Below are 17,252 nucleotides of genomic sequence, written 5' to 3' on the forward strand. Positions count from 1 at the left end.
GTTCTTTACGTTGGGCAGAAAGGTTAGGTATAGGGTCCCTTAAGGCTCCATACTTGGAACAATACTCTTTAATAGCCTATATTTAATGACATAATTTTGTAATATAGAAGATACTCATAAAGTAGGATTTCTTTTTGATGATGATTTGAATCTCAAAGTTAGTTGTAAATCCAAAACAGGAGTACAAAATTTTCTAGTTGATCTCTACTCCTTAATGGTTTGTGTGCTAGTAATAATCTCTCATTGAACCTAGAAAAAATCTGATATTATGTTCACTTACAATAGAAATTTAATTAATGAAGTAGGGACTGAACCTTTAGAATTTTTAGGTACTTCTTGATTCAAAACTTAATTGGCAACCACATGCAGAGTTCATTAGTAGAAGACTAGCAAAGGGTATCTACTTGCTGAGAAGGTTAAAGTCAATTGTAGACATTAATGTATTATTGAATGTGTATTTCTCTCAAATACAAAGTTTTTTGTGTTATGGTAATAAATACACAAATTTGCATGCAAATGAGTGTTTTTTATCATGATGCTCAAAGTAACAAAAAAAAAATGGAAAAATATATTGGATTTATCCAACTAATACCGTCAAAATTCTTGATTAATATTCCTCAATCTATTAAAAATCTCAAAGTACACGAATTCTTTGTAATATTGATATGGATGAGGACTCTTTTCTTACAAACTTGGGAATATGAATAGGCCTAGTCTATTCTTTGTATGTCTTAAGCTGCGTTTACACCAAAGTTATTAACAAAATGTTGATAACAGTCTAGTTCTGGCATGCCTAGAGAGTAGATACATCTGCGCAGCTCCGCATTGAAGTAGTGTTTTCAGTAGTATTTTCCGTTCAATTCAACCTAAATTTGATATAGTTTTATTCAGTTTTAGAAGTAAAGTAACCAAATCATATTATTATTTTTCAAAAAGTGTTAGTTTTTTTAATAAATCAGTTTTAAAGTTTAAATTAACTAGTTGACACAAGGCCAGAAGCTCACACGACAACGGAACAATGGTGAAACGTAACGGTACCGGTAGTTCATCGACCCCCAAGCAGCCAGCCACCACTGCTTCTATTTCTAGAACCGTTGGCGACAACCCTTCGCACAATAGCCTGGCTGAAGACATTCTTCTGAACATGAAAAGTCAGGTAGAAGAGGCAGTAGCCAATGCTATGAAAGGAGTTTTGCTGGAACTGAAACAACTGAAAGAAGAGAACAAGGAACATGGTAGACGACCATGAGCAATATGGACGTCGACAGAATCTTCGCATTTTCGGTGTCCCTGAAAAAGACAACGAAGATACGGACATCGAGGCGATGAAAGTTTTCAAAGAGAAGCTGGGCATCGATGTTCAGTTAGAGGAGATTGACCGCTCTCATCGAATTGGAAAACCACAACAGACAAGCAGAGACTCCAGCGGCCGCCCTCGCCCTATCATCATTAAATTCCTGAGCTACATGACCCGGCGAAGGATCTTCGAAGCCAAGTCAGCTCTCAAGGGGACAAATATTACCATTAGAGAAGATCTGACGAAGCACCGGCTGGCAATCCTGAAGGCGGCGGTGGACCGGTTCGGCGTCAAATCGGTGTGGCCGGTCGACGGACGCATCAAGATCGCCACCAACAACCAAGGCAGAAAAATCGTTCATACCATTGAGAGACTCTCACAACTAAATAAAATACGCCCTCTCCAGGAAGCAGACCATTGAGAGACGGTACACCCTCGAACGGAACCGATCGGTAGTGATAAACATCAATAGTGGAGCTAGACAATGCGTGCTATTATCTTCCTTTTTGAATTTTTAATTATCAAGCCCTAGTTTATAGTTTCTATGTTTAATCCCTACGATGAAGGTGAGTCTATTGGCTATTACAATACAATTGAAATAGACAATTTTTTCTCTTTTTAACCCAAAAATTACGTAAATAATCAAGACAATATTTTCTTTAACATCCTTCACACTAACATAAGAAGTATTAATAAAAATTTTGATGAATTCTCACAGTACTCAAGCAACAGTAAATAAAATATCAAATAATTTGCCTAACCGAAACATGGATAACTGATGATTCTCAAACAAATTTTCCCCTGCAAGGTTATAATACAATACATAAAAAATGTAATTTCTCAAGATGCGATGGTTTATCCATTTATATAGATGAAAATATTCCATACAACGTTTTAAATATTGAAATAAATCAGGCAAATTCCATAAACATCTCTTTTCAAATTCAAAAAAAGAAATTTAATCTGATGACAATCTACTGTTCCCCAAATTTAAACATTGAAACCTTTACAAATAGCCTGGAGCAAATCCTTTCAAATACAGAAAAAGATATGAATGTGATTTTATTAGGAGATATAAACATAAATATTCTAGATAATGACAGATCTTCAAACGGATACTTAAGCTCACTCCACCTTAATGGGTACAAGTCTTACATAAATAAACCTACCAGGGTTACCGATAGAAACAGCTCTGTATCGATCACATCTTTCTCAAAAACCATTCACTAACTAACAATTCTATTCTAGGAACTATAACAAAAACTAACTTAACGGATCATTACATGACTTCTCTTCACATAGGAAGAATTGATAAGAACGGATGTCAATCAGACGAAAAGGAAAATAAAATAATTAAAATTGACTTTGAGGGCCTAAAACAAGATTTTCAAGACTTAAACTGGGATACTATATACAATATCACGGACAATAACATAGATAGAATGGTTGACATTTTTATTGAGGAAACCACTAGAGTAATTGATAGAAGATCAAAATTGATCCAATTAAGTAGGAGCAAGAGACCACTCAAAAAATGGATTAGTAGTGGTCTGGTGAACTCGATAAGAGAAAGAGACAAACTCCACAAAAAGTTGATGAAACAACCACAAAACATCCAACTTAGAGAACAATACAAAACTTACAGGAACATTTTGAATAATTTGATTAAAACAGCAAAAATAGAATACTTCGATAAAAAGTTTGAAGAGCACAAAAACAATCCTAAAAAGACTTGGGAAAATATTGCCGAAATTTTAGAAATTAAAAGAAATAAAAACGTCCCTAATTTAAAACCTAAAATCTTAAATGAATACTTTGCTAAAGTAGGAGATACATATGCTAAGAAAATTGTTCCAGACATAAATAATATACCTATTCCTAAATCTATGTTACCACCATGTAACTACAGTATATTTCTGAAACCAACAAAGGTAGATGAAATAAGCAGTCTTATACATAGCTTGAAAAATAAATCATCCCCAGGCACTGATAACCTGACGGGTCTGATCTTGAAAAAAATATCACCCCTCATAACAAAGCCTTTAGAACATATCATAAATAAATGCTCAAGTAATGGTTATTTCCCTAAAAGATTCAAAATAGCAAGAATAATCCCTTTACCCAAATCAGGCGATTTGAGGCTACCAGAAAATTACAGACCCATCAGTCTCTTGAGCAATATCTCAAAAATATTAGAGAAAATAATAAAAAACAGACTAATGGAGTTCTTGATCGAATATAAAATTATTGACAAAAATCAATATGGCTTCCAATCTAAAGAATCAACCAAAGATGCAGTAATACATCTGAATTCTATTATCTATGAAAACTTTATTTCCAAGAAAAAAACCCTAGCTGTATTTATGGATTTATCAAAAAGCATATATCTGTATAATGGTATCAAAAGCATTTGATACCATTCCTCGCAATATTCTCTTAAACAAATTAAATACATGTGGTATTAGAGGTATAGCAAACAACTTATTCAAAAGCTACCTAGAAAATAGGGTACAATGCCTCACATTGAACAATGAATCAAACATCACAAACTCAACATGTTTTGGACTGCCTCAAGGAACCGTACTATCCCCTATTCTATTTCTTTTGTATGTAAACGATCTCCTAAAATTAGACACTGATAACTACTCAACCATATCCTTTGCAGACGATACAACATTCATATTCACAGGAAATAACTGGCAAGATACGTTTAAAAATGCAAACCTTAGACTGGAAAAAATCCGTAAATGGCTCCAGGAGCACATATTAACACTGAACATAAATAAAACTGAATATATAACTTTTTCGCCTAACAATAGTGGGCAACCCCCAAGAGCTATGAAAAGAAAGAGCTTTTAATAGATATTAAAATTAAAAATAACAATTTACGCAATAATGAAATCAATCAGTTTAAAATTCTAGAGAAGGTTGAATCAATAAAATATCTAGGTATAATAGTTGACCAACACTTAAAATGGAACAAACATATTGATCACTTGTGCTCCAAGTTAAAATATCTTATCAGCGTATTCTATAGATTAAATAAACTTAAAGACATAGAGATTATTAGAAAAATATACTTTGCATATGCACACTCCCTCTTCCAATATATTATTGAAGTTTGGGGTGCAGCCTACAACACTCACTGTAAAAAATTGTTCAATCTACAAAAGCATATTATAAGAGCCACCTTAGGGAGACCTAGACTATATCCCAGCAGACTCATATTCAATGAATTGAAAGTACACACACTGCGACAGACCTATGCGAGAAACATAATCCTATTCATCAATAAAAATAGAGATCAATTTACAATCCACACAACACCATATAATATACGTCTATCTGGAACAAATATGTACAATGTTGACAGGACAGTTTTATCAGTAAATCGCCATCAAATGTTCTATTATAGCAAAATCCTCATCAACAAAATCCCAACGTCCTTTATTATCAATAGAATCACTAAAACCAAAGCTAAGGAATTAGATAAGTGGGTTCAAGAAATGATTTTCTTTGACTTGGGAATATAAATAAAAATTTTTTACCTCCATTACTTCTAGCCATATGGACCACCACATTGTTACTTTTACTTCATTCGATCAAAACAGATTCCATCTTTACCTATTTATTACTTCTCTTTTAATAGCCTATAGGATTAGATTATCATTATGACTATTATTACTACATTTATTATGATCATTATAATTACATTATTTCACTGAAATCGGGACTATTCACTAGATATGAGTTTTCTACAACGAAAATCAATTATTGTTCAATATTATTATAATTTATTATACCCGAATAAATTTAATAATAATGTATTTTGTTTGGTAATTATATTATTGTCTTACAAATATTTGCATAATTTATATCGGCTAGCGCAAAAGTTCTTAACTTATGCTAGTCGAGCCACGAATTGATAAAAAAGCTTGATGTTTTGCTTTCTCTATTTACTAATTTGATTGACATTTGTGTTTTATTACAGAAATATTATTTTCAAAGTCAAATTGTATTTAGAGGACAATTCATATAATTGTAATGTATTTTATGGCAAATAAATTGATTTTGATTTGAACTTATTCCTTATAGATTCTATTAGATTGAACATAACTTATCATACACGTGATGATCATATGTGTTTGTCAAGATCCGTTCAATCTAATAGAATCTATAAGGATAAGGTTATTAACACTTTGTTAATAGCTTTGGTGTAAACGCGGCTTTATTCAGTGTTAGTTATGTAAAATAGAATAGAATGACTGCCTTTATTTTTGAACTAGTACATAGTAGTAATCTGAATATTTTATTTATTTGAATAGTGTCTTTCATGGATGGGACACACAGGCAATGATTTGATATTCCTAGTAGTAAAGAATTGTAATGTTTGGCAGATGTATACACACGATTTTTTTCGAAGTAGTTATTAACACGGATGGGACACAGTAAGCTCCGGTTGACGTGTGGGGTTTCTTGAACCTTTGGATCCTTGAATCCGTCTCTTCAAACATAACATGACTCATTGATGTGAACCCAGAAATAGAAATAATATCAGAGTTCAACAGCTCAGGTTCACTACCTCGAAAAAAATCGTGTGTATACATCTGTCAAACATTACAATTCTTTACTACTAGGAATATCAAACCATTGCCTCTTGCATTCTTCAGAAGAAAATTGAAAACTATGCTGGAAGTTTTTATAGCATACCGTACAAGAATTTTATGTGATTGACTAGATCAAAACTATTTGTAGGCTAATACTACTATGTATTATCTAGTGCCTATTATTGACGTTTATAAATGCATTGTTAACAATGTATTTAATTATAAATATTCTTATTCGTATTCTTAACATGTTAGATGTTAGAACAACAAACTATGAGAGCACGACAAAGTTTTTAGGTTATAAAAATGATGTCAAGCGGGTTCACTGCCTTCACGATACTCCAAAACGACGGTTTCGGAATCTTTGGTCAGTTCGTGCTGGTGAAATCCGTCAGCATTCAAAACTTCTGTTCAGCCAGGAACCACAGTTTCGAAACCGGCGGTTTAAGCAACTTTGGTGAAATTGGGCCTAAATTGGCAACCTTTTTTAAGCGCTTCAAAACTGTACGACAATAGTCTTACGTGCGTTTTATATGGTCTAAAGACTCCTTAACATCCATATAGATAAAAAAATATGACTCCTTGGACACAAAACCGTTTGAAGGACTAGAAAAATTAAAATATAGGTTGGAGTGCCATGATTATTCTAATACTCTGGGTCGATCGACATAGTACGGTGTATAATATAGTATACAGCACTTTCCTGTATAGTTCTAGTCTAATAGTATAGTTCTGTATTGTCCGGTATTGTTTAGTCTAGTGAAATCACTATCATTTCTGTTGAATTAAACAATTGATTACTCGAATCAGAACTTTCATTTATGTGTTATGATACTTTACATCAACTTTAATGATATTTTTTATTAAACCATGGAAGCACACTTCATCAATTTTAGAAATATATACCTGTAAGTAGGAATCTGTATGGACCAAGCCACTTTTGGATTTTTATTGGAAATTATACTTTTCCAATCGTAACCAGTGACTTTACCAACAGTTCCAACAATCAGAAATTTGCTGTTAGAAACCAAACTGGAGACCGACTTATCTCGCGCTGATTGGAACACATAAAGTGGTTTTGAAATGTGCTCGCTAGCTGGCTCATTTGGTTCCACGGCATTCTGCAAACTGAAAAATTAAAATGAATAAGTTATAATGTTTATGAATAGTGCAAATTTCAGCATCATCAAAATTATAGTTTGAATGGTTGTAAGGAAGAATGATATACCATTAGAGTAATCTATAGTAATCATATAGTGTCACAAAGTGTTTTATGACGACAGAAGGAGAGTCAAGATGCATGAAAATCTTGGATTTTGGTTTGTGTTTCTGATATGCATTCTCACTCATCCCCATTTTTTGGAGATAATAGCTTTAGAGAAACAGCTTAGAAATTGAAGTTGGTTGGATTTGAGCTCACCCCATCCCCTATTAGGACATTACGTCAGGGGACCGATAATCAAGCTGTTCAACCCTCACATCCTTGCCACGACCTTCTGAGACTAGCCGGCTGGAAGGAACATCTTGAAAGTCAATATCAATGTTAGGAAAAACTATATACGAGACAATGATAATCTATAGTTATAAAAACTCACCAAGCCCCAATATATATTGCATTTTAAGTGTTGTCATCGAGGTGTTAGCAGCCCCCCTGAGCAGATTGATCAAAGATTGTCTGGATATTGCAGTATATCCTGATCAATTGAGGCTTTTACCTATTTTGAAGAAGGGTGATCCAGAGGATCTGTCGAATTCAGGTCAATAGCAATCATACCAATATTTGCCAAGATAATGGAGTCAGTCAATCATTCATCCGAATGATTGAACTGAATAATTCTTAAGCAAGTACCGTATCGTAACAACAGTATAAGAAATAAACCTTAAACGTACAGTTGAAATAAAAAAATAAAACTCACTCGAAAACAGCTATTTGACCATAAATATTCCCAGCAACTAAATAATTACCACACGGTGAAAACGTCTGTGATAGTGTAGTATTGTAAAAACATCTATCAACCATGGTTAATTGTCTGAGAGACTTGAATCTTTTAAAATTATAAAAACTTTAATAAATTTAGCATTCAGGTATAATAAGTGAGATGACTTATTGAGAAAATAAATAAATAAATACCGGCTTATTAAAGAAAATAACACAGATAATAAACAAAGAGACAATGATGAATTTTTAGGTTATTACAAACCAGTAAACCACAAACTACGTCAGTGCTGCCAAATGCAAATACCTAATTTTATTCAAAATTAATGTTTGAAGTGATTATCTCATGAATCCCATTACTCGATTTTCTACAAATTGATAACAATAATTAGATCCTATCAATAATTGAATCAATCAATAATTTTGGATGCGATTGATGATAATGAATAGTGCCTACAACTCTCAACAACTAAAAAGCTGTTTATATATTATTCAGGGATCAAGATGGCAGTGGTTTTTTTATTTTTCCACAAACCACTCTCGGTCTCAGACAGCACCGTATCGCGCATGCGTTAGTAACGGTTTTTTCCCGTTCCATTCAGTCAGTTCTTTGAATGTAACGTTCTTTGTGATGATTGTTACCGTGCACCGTAACTGGAGCCGTCATTCCATTTTGATGATGATATTATTATCCAATGATGATTTATCATTAAATTCGATTTAATATATCATCATCATTTCATTTAATAAATGAAAGAGTACTTTTCAATAATATAATTAATAAAATATAACGGTTGTTATTAAACTAATTTTGAAAAACACTACAACTTAGTCAGCATATTGTCATTTAAAAGCCAAAACCTAACCCCCTAACCTACCCTTTTATATTTAAAACATTGATAAACATAAATCTTGGTAAAAACCGTAATCCCTTCCAGCATATTGCAATTTCAAAGCAAAATCCCAACCCCCTAACCTATCTTTTAACCTTTGAAATATCAAAAACCATAATTTTACCTGTACCCTAGCCCTTTCTAGCATATTGCAATTTAAAAGCAAAAACCTAACCTAGCCTCATGAAACATTATTAAATATAACTTGAAAAAAACCCAACCCCTAACCCTTTCACATTCAATACTTTGGATTTCAAAACAAACTCCTAACCCCCTAACCTATCCTTTCACCTTTGAATCAACAAAAAACATAACTCTACCTTGACCCTACCCCCTTCTACCATATTGTAATTTTAAAGCAAAACCCTAACCTAGCCTCATGAAACATTATTAAATATAACTTAAAAACACCTAACCCCTATCTCTTTTACATTCAATACTTTGGATTTCAAAGCAAACTTCTAACCCCCTAACCTATCCTTTCACCTTTGAAACAACAAAAAACATAACTCTACCTGGACCCTAGCCCCTACTAGCATATTGCAATTTCAAAGCAAAAACCTAACCTATCCTTATGAAACATTATTAAATATAACCTAAATAAAACCTAACCCTTAACCCTATTTTGTCAATTAGTTGAATTTCTACATTGTTGATAAACGATGTGGCAACCTTGCAATACGTGAAAGAGATAGCGCCATCTGCTTTGTTGAATGATACACAAGGATAGCAACACCATTGCAAATTACACACTGCCATTATAACGTTGACCTAACTATAGATACTCAAAGAATACTTTTGAATAACTATGTGATAGCTGTGACCGTTGCTGGCCGTTACTCTGTATCTGAGACAAAGAGAAGCTGTTTTTTCCAACGAGCTAAAATATAGTAAACTATAGAGTGGCTGAGTGGCCGCTATGATGGCCTATTGTTTCATCTCCATGATCCTCCTTGTCCACAACATCAAGGCTGGAGAATTCCTTCTGCTCCAAAAACCTACAAAAATTATGAACACTTGTATAAAGTTTTTTTCAACGTACAATAACGAAAATAGTCTGGTATTGAAGCATGATATTTTCAATAAATACATAATATGCAAATGGGAATATAGTGTAAGAACGATCTAGCAACGTTGCGGAGCTAGTAAAGGATAGCGCTATCTGCTTTGTCGAATGATTGACAAGGTTAGCAAAAGGGGGCCAACCAACAGACCCAATTTATTTTTCACCCAATCTACAATTTCACCCAATATTTCGGAATCGTGAAAAAGACAGTGAACTCTATACTAACTGGAACGGGCTGTCCAATGCTAAGCTACAGCCAAAAGTGTGTAAGGCGGAGTGAGTGAGACAAGCCTACCGTGTGGGATTCCCTTCTCTCTCGTACACATACATTTAAGCAGGTTGTTGCAGCTCTTGAGTACGATTTTTCATTTTTAAAGTTGAAAAACGGATTTGAATGAGTATTAGGGCTATCAGTATTAGATCACAACCTTTTCTCTTGAATATTGTGATGTATTTGTCGTAAAATGCATAGAATTGAATAAAAATACGACCGAGAAATGGTGATGTATTGTGTTGCATTTGGATGCAAGAATGGGCATGTTAAAGGAAATGAAATATCATTTCACAGGTAAGTCAAACATTTTTAATCTATTAATTAATTTGAAGAAACCTTTCTGTTTTACATACATTTCCAATACTTTTTTTTATATTAATCAGTTTATTTTACCAAAAATGAAAGAACAAATTTGTTACAAAAAAACAACAAACAACAAAAATAGTTTCTAAGCTAATTGAAAATTTAGGCCTACTTTATAGCATCTGAAATAAAGAAACATAGTTGAAGAACAAATTAATCCTTATTCAGAAAAGAATAAATACAAATGATTAATAATTTTGTGTTATCATCATGAGATGACATAATTTATTTCAGGTACCTACTTTTATTTTGAAAAATATGATATTGCTTTCAGCTGAATTGTGATTAATTTTTGAAACCTTTCCGTTTCAAATGAATAATCGTTCAATTTACAATATTATAATAATTATTTAGCATATTTTACTGTTTGCTTATCATATGGTCATAATTATAATACAATATTAATATAAATGTTTCTTCATAGATTTCTTTGCATCATTTCTGAAACTCCCACACTTACATGATTTGAAATGTAATCAGATTGTACCTAGTATATTGCTATCATTACATATTCAATAATCCTGTGTTATTGAATCATCATGAGTCCACATAATTCATTCTATTTACCTACTTTTATTTTAAAAAATATGAGATTGTTATCAGCTGAATTGTAATCAATTTTTGAAACCTTTTAATTTCAAATTGTTCATTTTACTCTGGTAATTATGTAGCATATTTTACTGTTTGCTTATCATAGTCATATAATATAATAAAATGTTTCTTCATTAATCGCTTCATTTCTGAAACTCCCACTCTTACATGATTTGAAATTACACCAATGCATACCTACATAATTCTACATTCATAGCCTGCTGAAAGTAGGCCTATATTATTAAATTGAGATATTTTCTTAAACAATAAATCATAAATCTTCCCTTTAACAATAACAATAAATCATATAATCCACTACAGACTGAAATCCACCACTTTGAAAATGACATATTTCTGTGACGTCACTGGTATTGCAGATTGCAATCCTCTTATGTAGAACCGCTGGGCGGTTCAAGCTATAACTGTATATTTATTAGAGGTTACTTCCTATTATCAAGTATTTAAGAATACAAAACTAATTCTCTTTACTATGGTGATTTTCTATGGTACTTGATATATGTGAGTAGCAGAGCAGTATTATTGTTTTTTCAATTGTTTCAGAGAGAATTGAAGCATAAATCTTCAGGTGTTTAAGCTGTGTCTGTGTTACATATTTATCATGCATAAGGAGTTTTGTTTCCAACAAACTTCAATTTTAAAGCATAGTACTTTGAGAGATAATTGAAAATAGAATTTTTGAAACCAGGCCTAATATATGTATTTGCTTATATCTAGCATAGTCATGTTTTAATATCGACATTCCTTGTCTTGGCCAACTAAATCCTATGCCTACATTAAATTTGATACTGTAATTAAAATAATTAATTAAGATTCACTTTACAATTTAATAGATATCATGAGAATAGCTCTGACACCTGGCCCTCAAACGCTGCTATAGTGAACATCAAGTGGAATCAGTTAGCCTATCTAACTCTCATCATTCTGACCTTCTCACCTTCCTACCTCTTCTCATTCTGACCTCCCTCCAAATTAGCTCAATTCATGCTCAAAACTAGTTATACTGTATATTTTTAATAATATAGACATGCTTACTTCATTTCTATACCAGATCATTAACGCTGTACTCTATGCTATCTGTATCAATCCCTTCGCTCTCTCTTACTCACTCCCTGTCTCTCTCCTTCGGTTTTTCTCATCCCTCCAATTTCATTTTCTTATTATCTACCTCATTTTATGAACCGGATATTTACTACTTTCTTCTAATATCTCTCTCTTCATCCACCTTTTTAGACAATAATCTTACATAATCTATGTGTATTCTCACACAGCTTAGTCCTCTCTTCACATTCTTCTCTCTAACAACCGTCAACTGCAATTTGAAATCAATCTACTGATTCATATTTCTCGTTCTTATTTTCCATCTCTCTGTACACTCTCTTTTAATTATCTATCCTCTTAATGATTTTCATATACTTTCTGTACTTTTTTCTGCTGTGTTTCTGCTGGAGTTTTCTTCCTGTTTTCAGACCTGGTTCCTGTGACTTCTCGCACGCGCTCTCTCTTGCCGCCGCCCTGGATCTCTCTCGCTAACCCACCTGCTCGCTCCCATCAGCATCTACCACTGCAAACTGCCCACCACGTTGGATTATCTGCTGGACTCTGACATGAATAAAGGAATCTGAATCTGAATCTGAATCTGAATCTGAATCTGAATCTCGCTCTACCTCCACTTGGACCCGATTCTTCCACTACCGGATACCTACTCGCTCTATCTCCACTTGGACTAGATCTCCCACTACAAGTTCTTCCTCAATCTTCATCTTATTCACCATTAGGATTATTCATCACCGGAACTCCACACATCTACATCTTATTGTGTTTAGTGAATTTTTTGAACTAGTGCTATAAATAGTGAAGGGAGCCGAACTGCCAAGGCATACTGAATGCACTCCAATCAAGAGACTTTTTCATTTAGGTTAAGTTTTATCAGTTTCATCCCCATTTTCCCCGTCATGTGTCGTTCTGAGGTCGGTTCACGATTGGTCTGCTGCTTCCATGATGCCTCTCACTGACACGTCAGCTCGCTCGCCCTCAAGTAGGTATGATTATTTCAATAGTAGTAATAATGACGCAGGTATGTTTCTAGCAAATAAGCTCCACTCTTTCAAAAAACTTTTCAAGGCTGCTCACCTTAACGTACAATCCCTCAGCTGCCACATTGATGAACTCAGAGCAATCTTCCGTTTTCAGGACTTCAATATAATCGGAATTTCCGAATCATTTTTGAAGCCTAGTATTCCATCAAATTTTGTTGCTTTGCCTGGATATAATCTTTTCCGGTGTAACGAAATATTCTTAGTGCGAAATAGTCTTAGTACGTTACGTCACAGGGCAACGTACGCACGCGCATACACATGCAGTGATATTCTTAGTCACTATGACATCACCAGAATATTCTTAGGAACTATGACGTCGCACGGAATGCCGAGTATCCATAACCAACAGTAAGATAACCTAAAAGGGAACGTTTATTGCTCGAAGATCCTCTTTTACCCAGAATGGTAGTGCATAACGGAATGGTCCCTTGCAGCCATTTGAAAATATAATTACAACAGGGTACATCTTGCTATTTGTTACCTATGAAGTATATTGATTTATGCAAATAAAAGCTCCAAATCAATTTCCCTAATAAAACCAAAGGTAGTGCTCAATACATATCAAGTGATTATTATGTTTTAACAGTGTTATGAGAGTTATGACATTATATTTACATTTACATTTATTACATTCCTTAATCACAACATCAAATTAATGTTTGGGAGAGAATCAACAGGATAAACCCAAAACTGTTCCTCTCCCTAATTTTGATAAAAATAGTTCAAATGAGGTTATGAAAACACTTTTATAAAGATCACAAAAATTTACAGTCCAAATATACATTATACTAAAAAATTTGTATCTCGGTTGATCAGAAAGATGAAACAAATTATTATTACACTTGAAAAAGCATTAATAAATTGAAAAATATTAAAAAACTTGATAAATTATATTGAGAGTTATAACTTAATTATCAATCTAATTGAAGAGAAGCTTCAAAATCAGATGAATTTGAAAAGGTAGGCCTTGTTGCACAGAAGCCGATTAAATTTTAACCATGATTAACTTTACGAGAACCAATCAGAGAAGGCCTTTTATAAAAGAAGGCTTCTCCGACAGGCTCTCGTAAAATTAATTACGTTCAAAATGAAAAAATGAAATGAAATTTATTGATTCCTTTTCACAAAAACATAGCAAATTACAGTTTACAAATAGGAACTAAGTTGATCACTCTAACCAGTATTCGTTAACTTACAGAAAAAAAATCATCATTGGGTACTAAAAAAGTTACATAAATGGTTATGACTTGATTTGAAATTATACAAAATAAAATCCATTGATTTTTGAGTCCAGCATTAATTAAAAATCTCTTGCACTCCTTGACGTCTGCAAACCAATGAGAAAAAAATATACAACCAATACAATTTATCAGGAATATTCAAAAAATGTAGGCTATCATTATTATTTTTTATATGAATGTATTAAAAACCATTACTACTCAACTATTTATCTCTCACATGTGTTATTCACGATTCTAATTATCGAAAAGAGAAAAAATGTATATGTATATAATGCTGAATCTGTATATTATTATGTACCTGCTTCTACTACCTTATGTACCTACTATAAACATATTCATACTTATGTCAGTGTTGCATCAAGAAAAACTAATTCTTGGAAAGACACCAGCCAAGGTCTTAATAGTTTTTAAAAATCTGGCGCACTCACACAACTTTCCTTGCCGTTATGAAAATTGATCACCTGACGCTAGTGTTCACGCGCATCTCAAGTCTACTATTCCAAGATCTGAGCCAGCTGGGGACAGGAAAATAACGCTGGAGACACTCGAAGTCTGCTATCTCTTTATAGTGAATGTTTTAATAGAATCAACAGTTTGCAATTGAATAATAACATTTTCTCGAATTCCGAGCTTATTTTCAATTTTAGGTGAAAATGTTACTGAACATTAATTGTACAGTTCTTCATGCTCAATCTTTTCCGCTAGAAATTGTTTAAATTGTATCTGAAGCCTGATAATTGGGAATCTAAAATCGAACTTTGCATAGATGGGGCGGAGCTCCTGAAATTTTTACAGAAATGGGACTTATGGCAGTTGATAGAGCTTATCAATGAATATATTAGGTATTAATTTGATCAAAATCGTTGGAGCCGTTTTTGAGAAAATCGCGAAAAACCCTGCTTTTCACAAAATTTTCGCCATTTTAGCCGCCATCTTGTATTGCATTTGATCGAAATTGTTCGTGTCGGATCATTATAGTGTAAGGACCTAAAGTTATTCCGTTAATTGGGAGATGAGATATCGTGTACACTGTCGCACATACACACACACACACACACACACACACACACACACACACACACACACACACACACACACACACACACACACACACACACACACACACACACACACACACACACACCACACACACACACACCACACACACACACACACACACACACCACACACACACACACACCACACACACACACACACACACACACACACAGACCAATACCCAAAACACTTTTTTGGACTCAGGGGACCTTGAAACGTATAGAAATTTGTATATTGGGGTACCTTAATTTTTTTCGGAAAGCAATACTTTCCTTACCTATGGTAATAGGGCAAGGAAAGTAAAAAGACTTAATATTTTCAGATGATTTAATTTCGTATGGTAGTTGATTGAAGTATTTTGGAGCTACATATTGGAACGATTGCTTGAAAATTGATTTATTGACTTATGGTAAACGAAACATTCTTTGTGTGATTCTTCTTGTATTGTATTATAAATTCTCTGTACCAGTATTGCCAGCTCCGACATAGAATAGATTTGAGACTTTATATACAAAAAGATGTTGTAGAGCATTTTCAATTACTCTTTCCATGATTAATTCAGTTTTGAAAACTTGGAACATACAATCTTCGGGGACGAAATTTCACTTTACACCTATGTGACAGATATTGTTCTAACTCTTCTGTAGACTTGGCAGAGGGAAAATCAGGCAGGCACATTAATCACGTTAGATTCTTCTTAACTATGTGTTCACGTATGAAAAGAATTTATTTTTCAGTTTCTTTTTAGGGGTTGTTTTTGCATTTTGCCTTTGAAGACTAATACTGGGCTGCCGTCTCATGGACACTAGTTGGTCCTTGACTTTGACATTCCTTGTCTACACATGGCAAAACTAAGCATATACCTATGATTCAATGAACACGCACACTCACCCACTCACATTATATGCACCATATAATATGCACTCATATATTATATGCACCACATTTGACAAAAGGAGACATTCTTTAGAAGGAAACAACTATCTAATACTTGTATTTCCTGGAATGAGCTCATAGGTTGCACGTCTTTATTGAAAATGAACTTAGTTGATCGGTAAATCTTACATGATGTGGTCTATTGATTGATGCATTCAAATGCATTTGCCATCAGCTATCATACTCTGGAGAAGGAGGAGGAGGAGGAGGAGGGGTAGGAGGAGGAGGAGGAGGAGGAGGAAGAGGAGAAGGAGGAGGATGATACTTATTATGGATGGTTATAAATAAATCATTCAAATCGCAGAATAATAAATATATTCAATGATCAATCACAGATATTGTAAAAAAAATCGAATACAATATGAAAATAGTTATAAAATGCAAATTTGAAATTGAAAAACTATTGAAATATTTTTAAAATGGCAGATGAAAAATTTCAGAATTATAAGCTGATTAAAAAAATATTCAATCAACTTAATTAGTTAGCCATTAGTCCACACTGTAATCATTATCTTTCTATCCCTTGATTCTTGATGTATGAATTAAATATAGAATATATGAATAATTATTGAGAGTTTATGCATGCAAAACTACGAATAATAGAGGTCGAAGATAAGCCAGCGCTTGACTTTACTATATATTATCAACGCCAGTGTAAAGTTGGAAGAACATTATCCAGAACTACATCGAAAATTGACTGTTCTGGATGTAGAATCAATAGTTCCATAGTTCCTTATGAGTTATGACAATAGTTCCATGTAAATATTTGGAACAACAGGATTCAAAAAAATAATGCCCTTCAAGTTCTTCAAAATAAATGTATTTTGGTCAGATGAGCACAAAAATATGCTTATAGATCATCGATTATGAAA

The 17,252-nt window shown here is 33.4% G+C and overlaps 2 protein-coding genes across 2 annotated transcripts in view; one reads left to right on the plus strand and one right to left on the minus strand.

Annotated features, from left to right (window-relative positions):
* Positions 1-8,266, minus strand: part of LOC120354854 (THO complex subunit 6 homolog) — a 39,315-nt gene extending 31,049 nt beyond the window's left edge. Inside the window, exons 1-2 of the mRNA XM_039442778.1 lie at positions 7,821-8,266; positions 6,811-7,032 (exon numbers count right to left, since the gene is read on the minus strand). Coding sequence (XP_039298712.1) covers positions 6,811-7,032; positions 7,821-7,924 — 326 coding nt within the window. The 5' untranslated portion in view covers positions 7,925-8,266. The remainder of the gene's footprint in view (positions 1-6,810; positions 7,033-7,820) is intronic.
* LOC120354853 overlaps positions 1-17,252 on the plus strand; it is a 347,717-nt gene that overhangs the window by 209,876 nt on the left and 120,589 nt on the right. The gene's annotated exons all lie outside the window — the stretch shown is intronic.

This window comes from Nilaparvata lugens, chromosome X, assembly GCF_014356525.2.
Source record: "Nilaparvata lugens isolate BPH chromosome X, ASM1435652v1, whole genome shotgun sequence".
Classification (NCBI taxonomy): domain Eukaryota; kingdom Metazoa; phylum Arthropoda; class Insecta; order Hemiptera; family Delphacidae; genus Nilaparvata; species Nilaparvata lugens.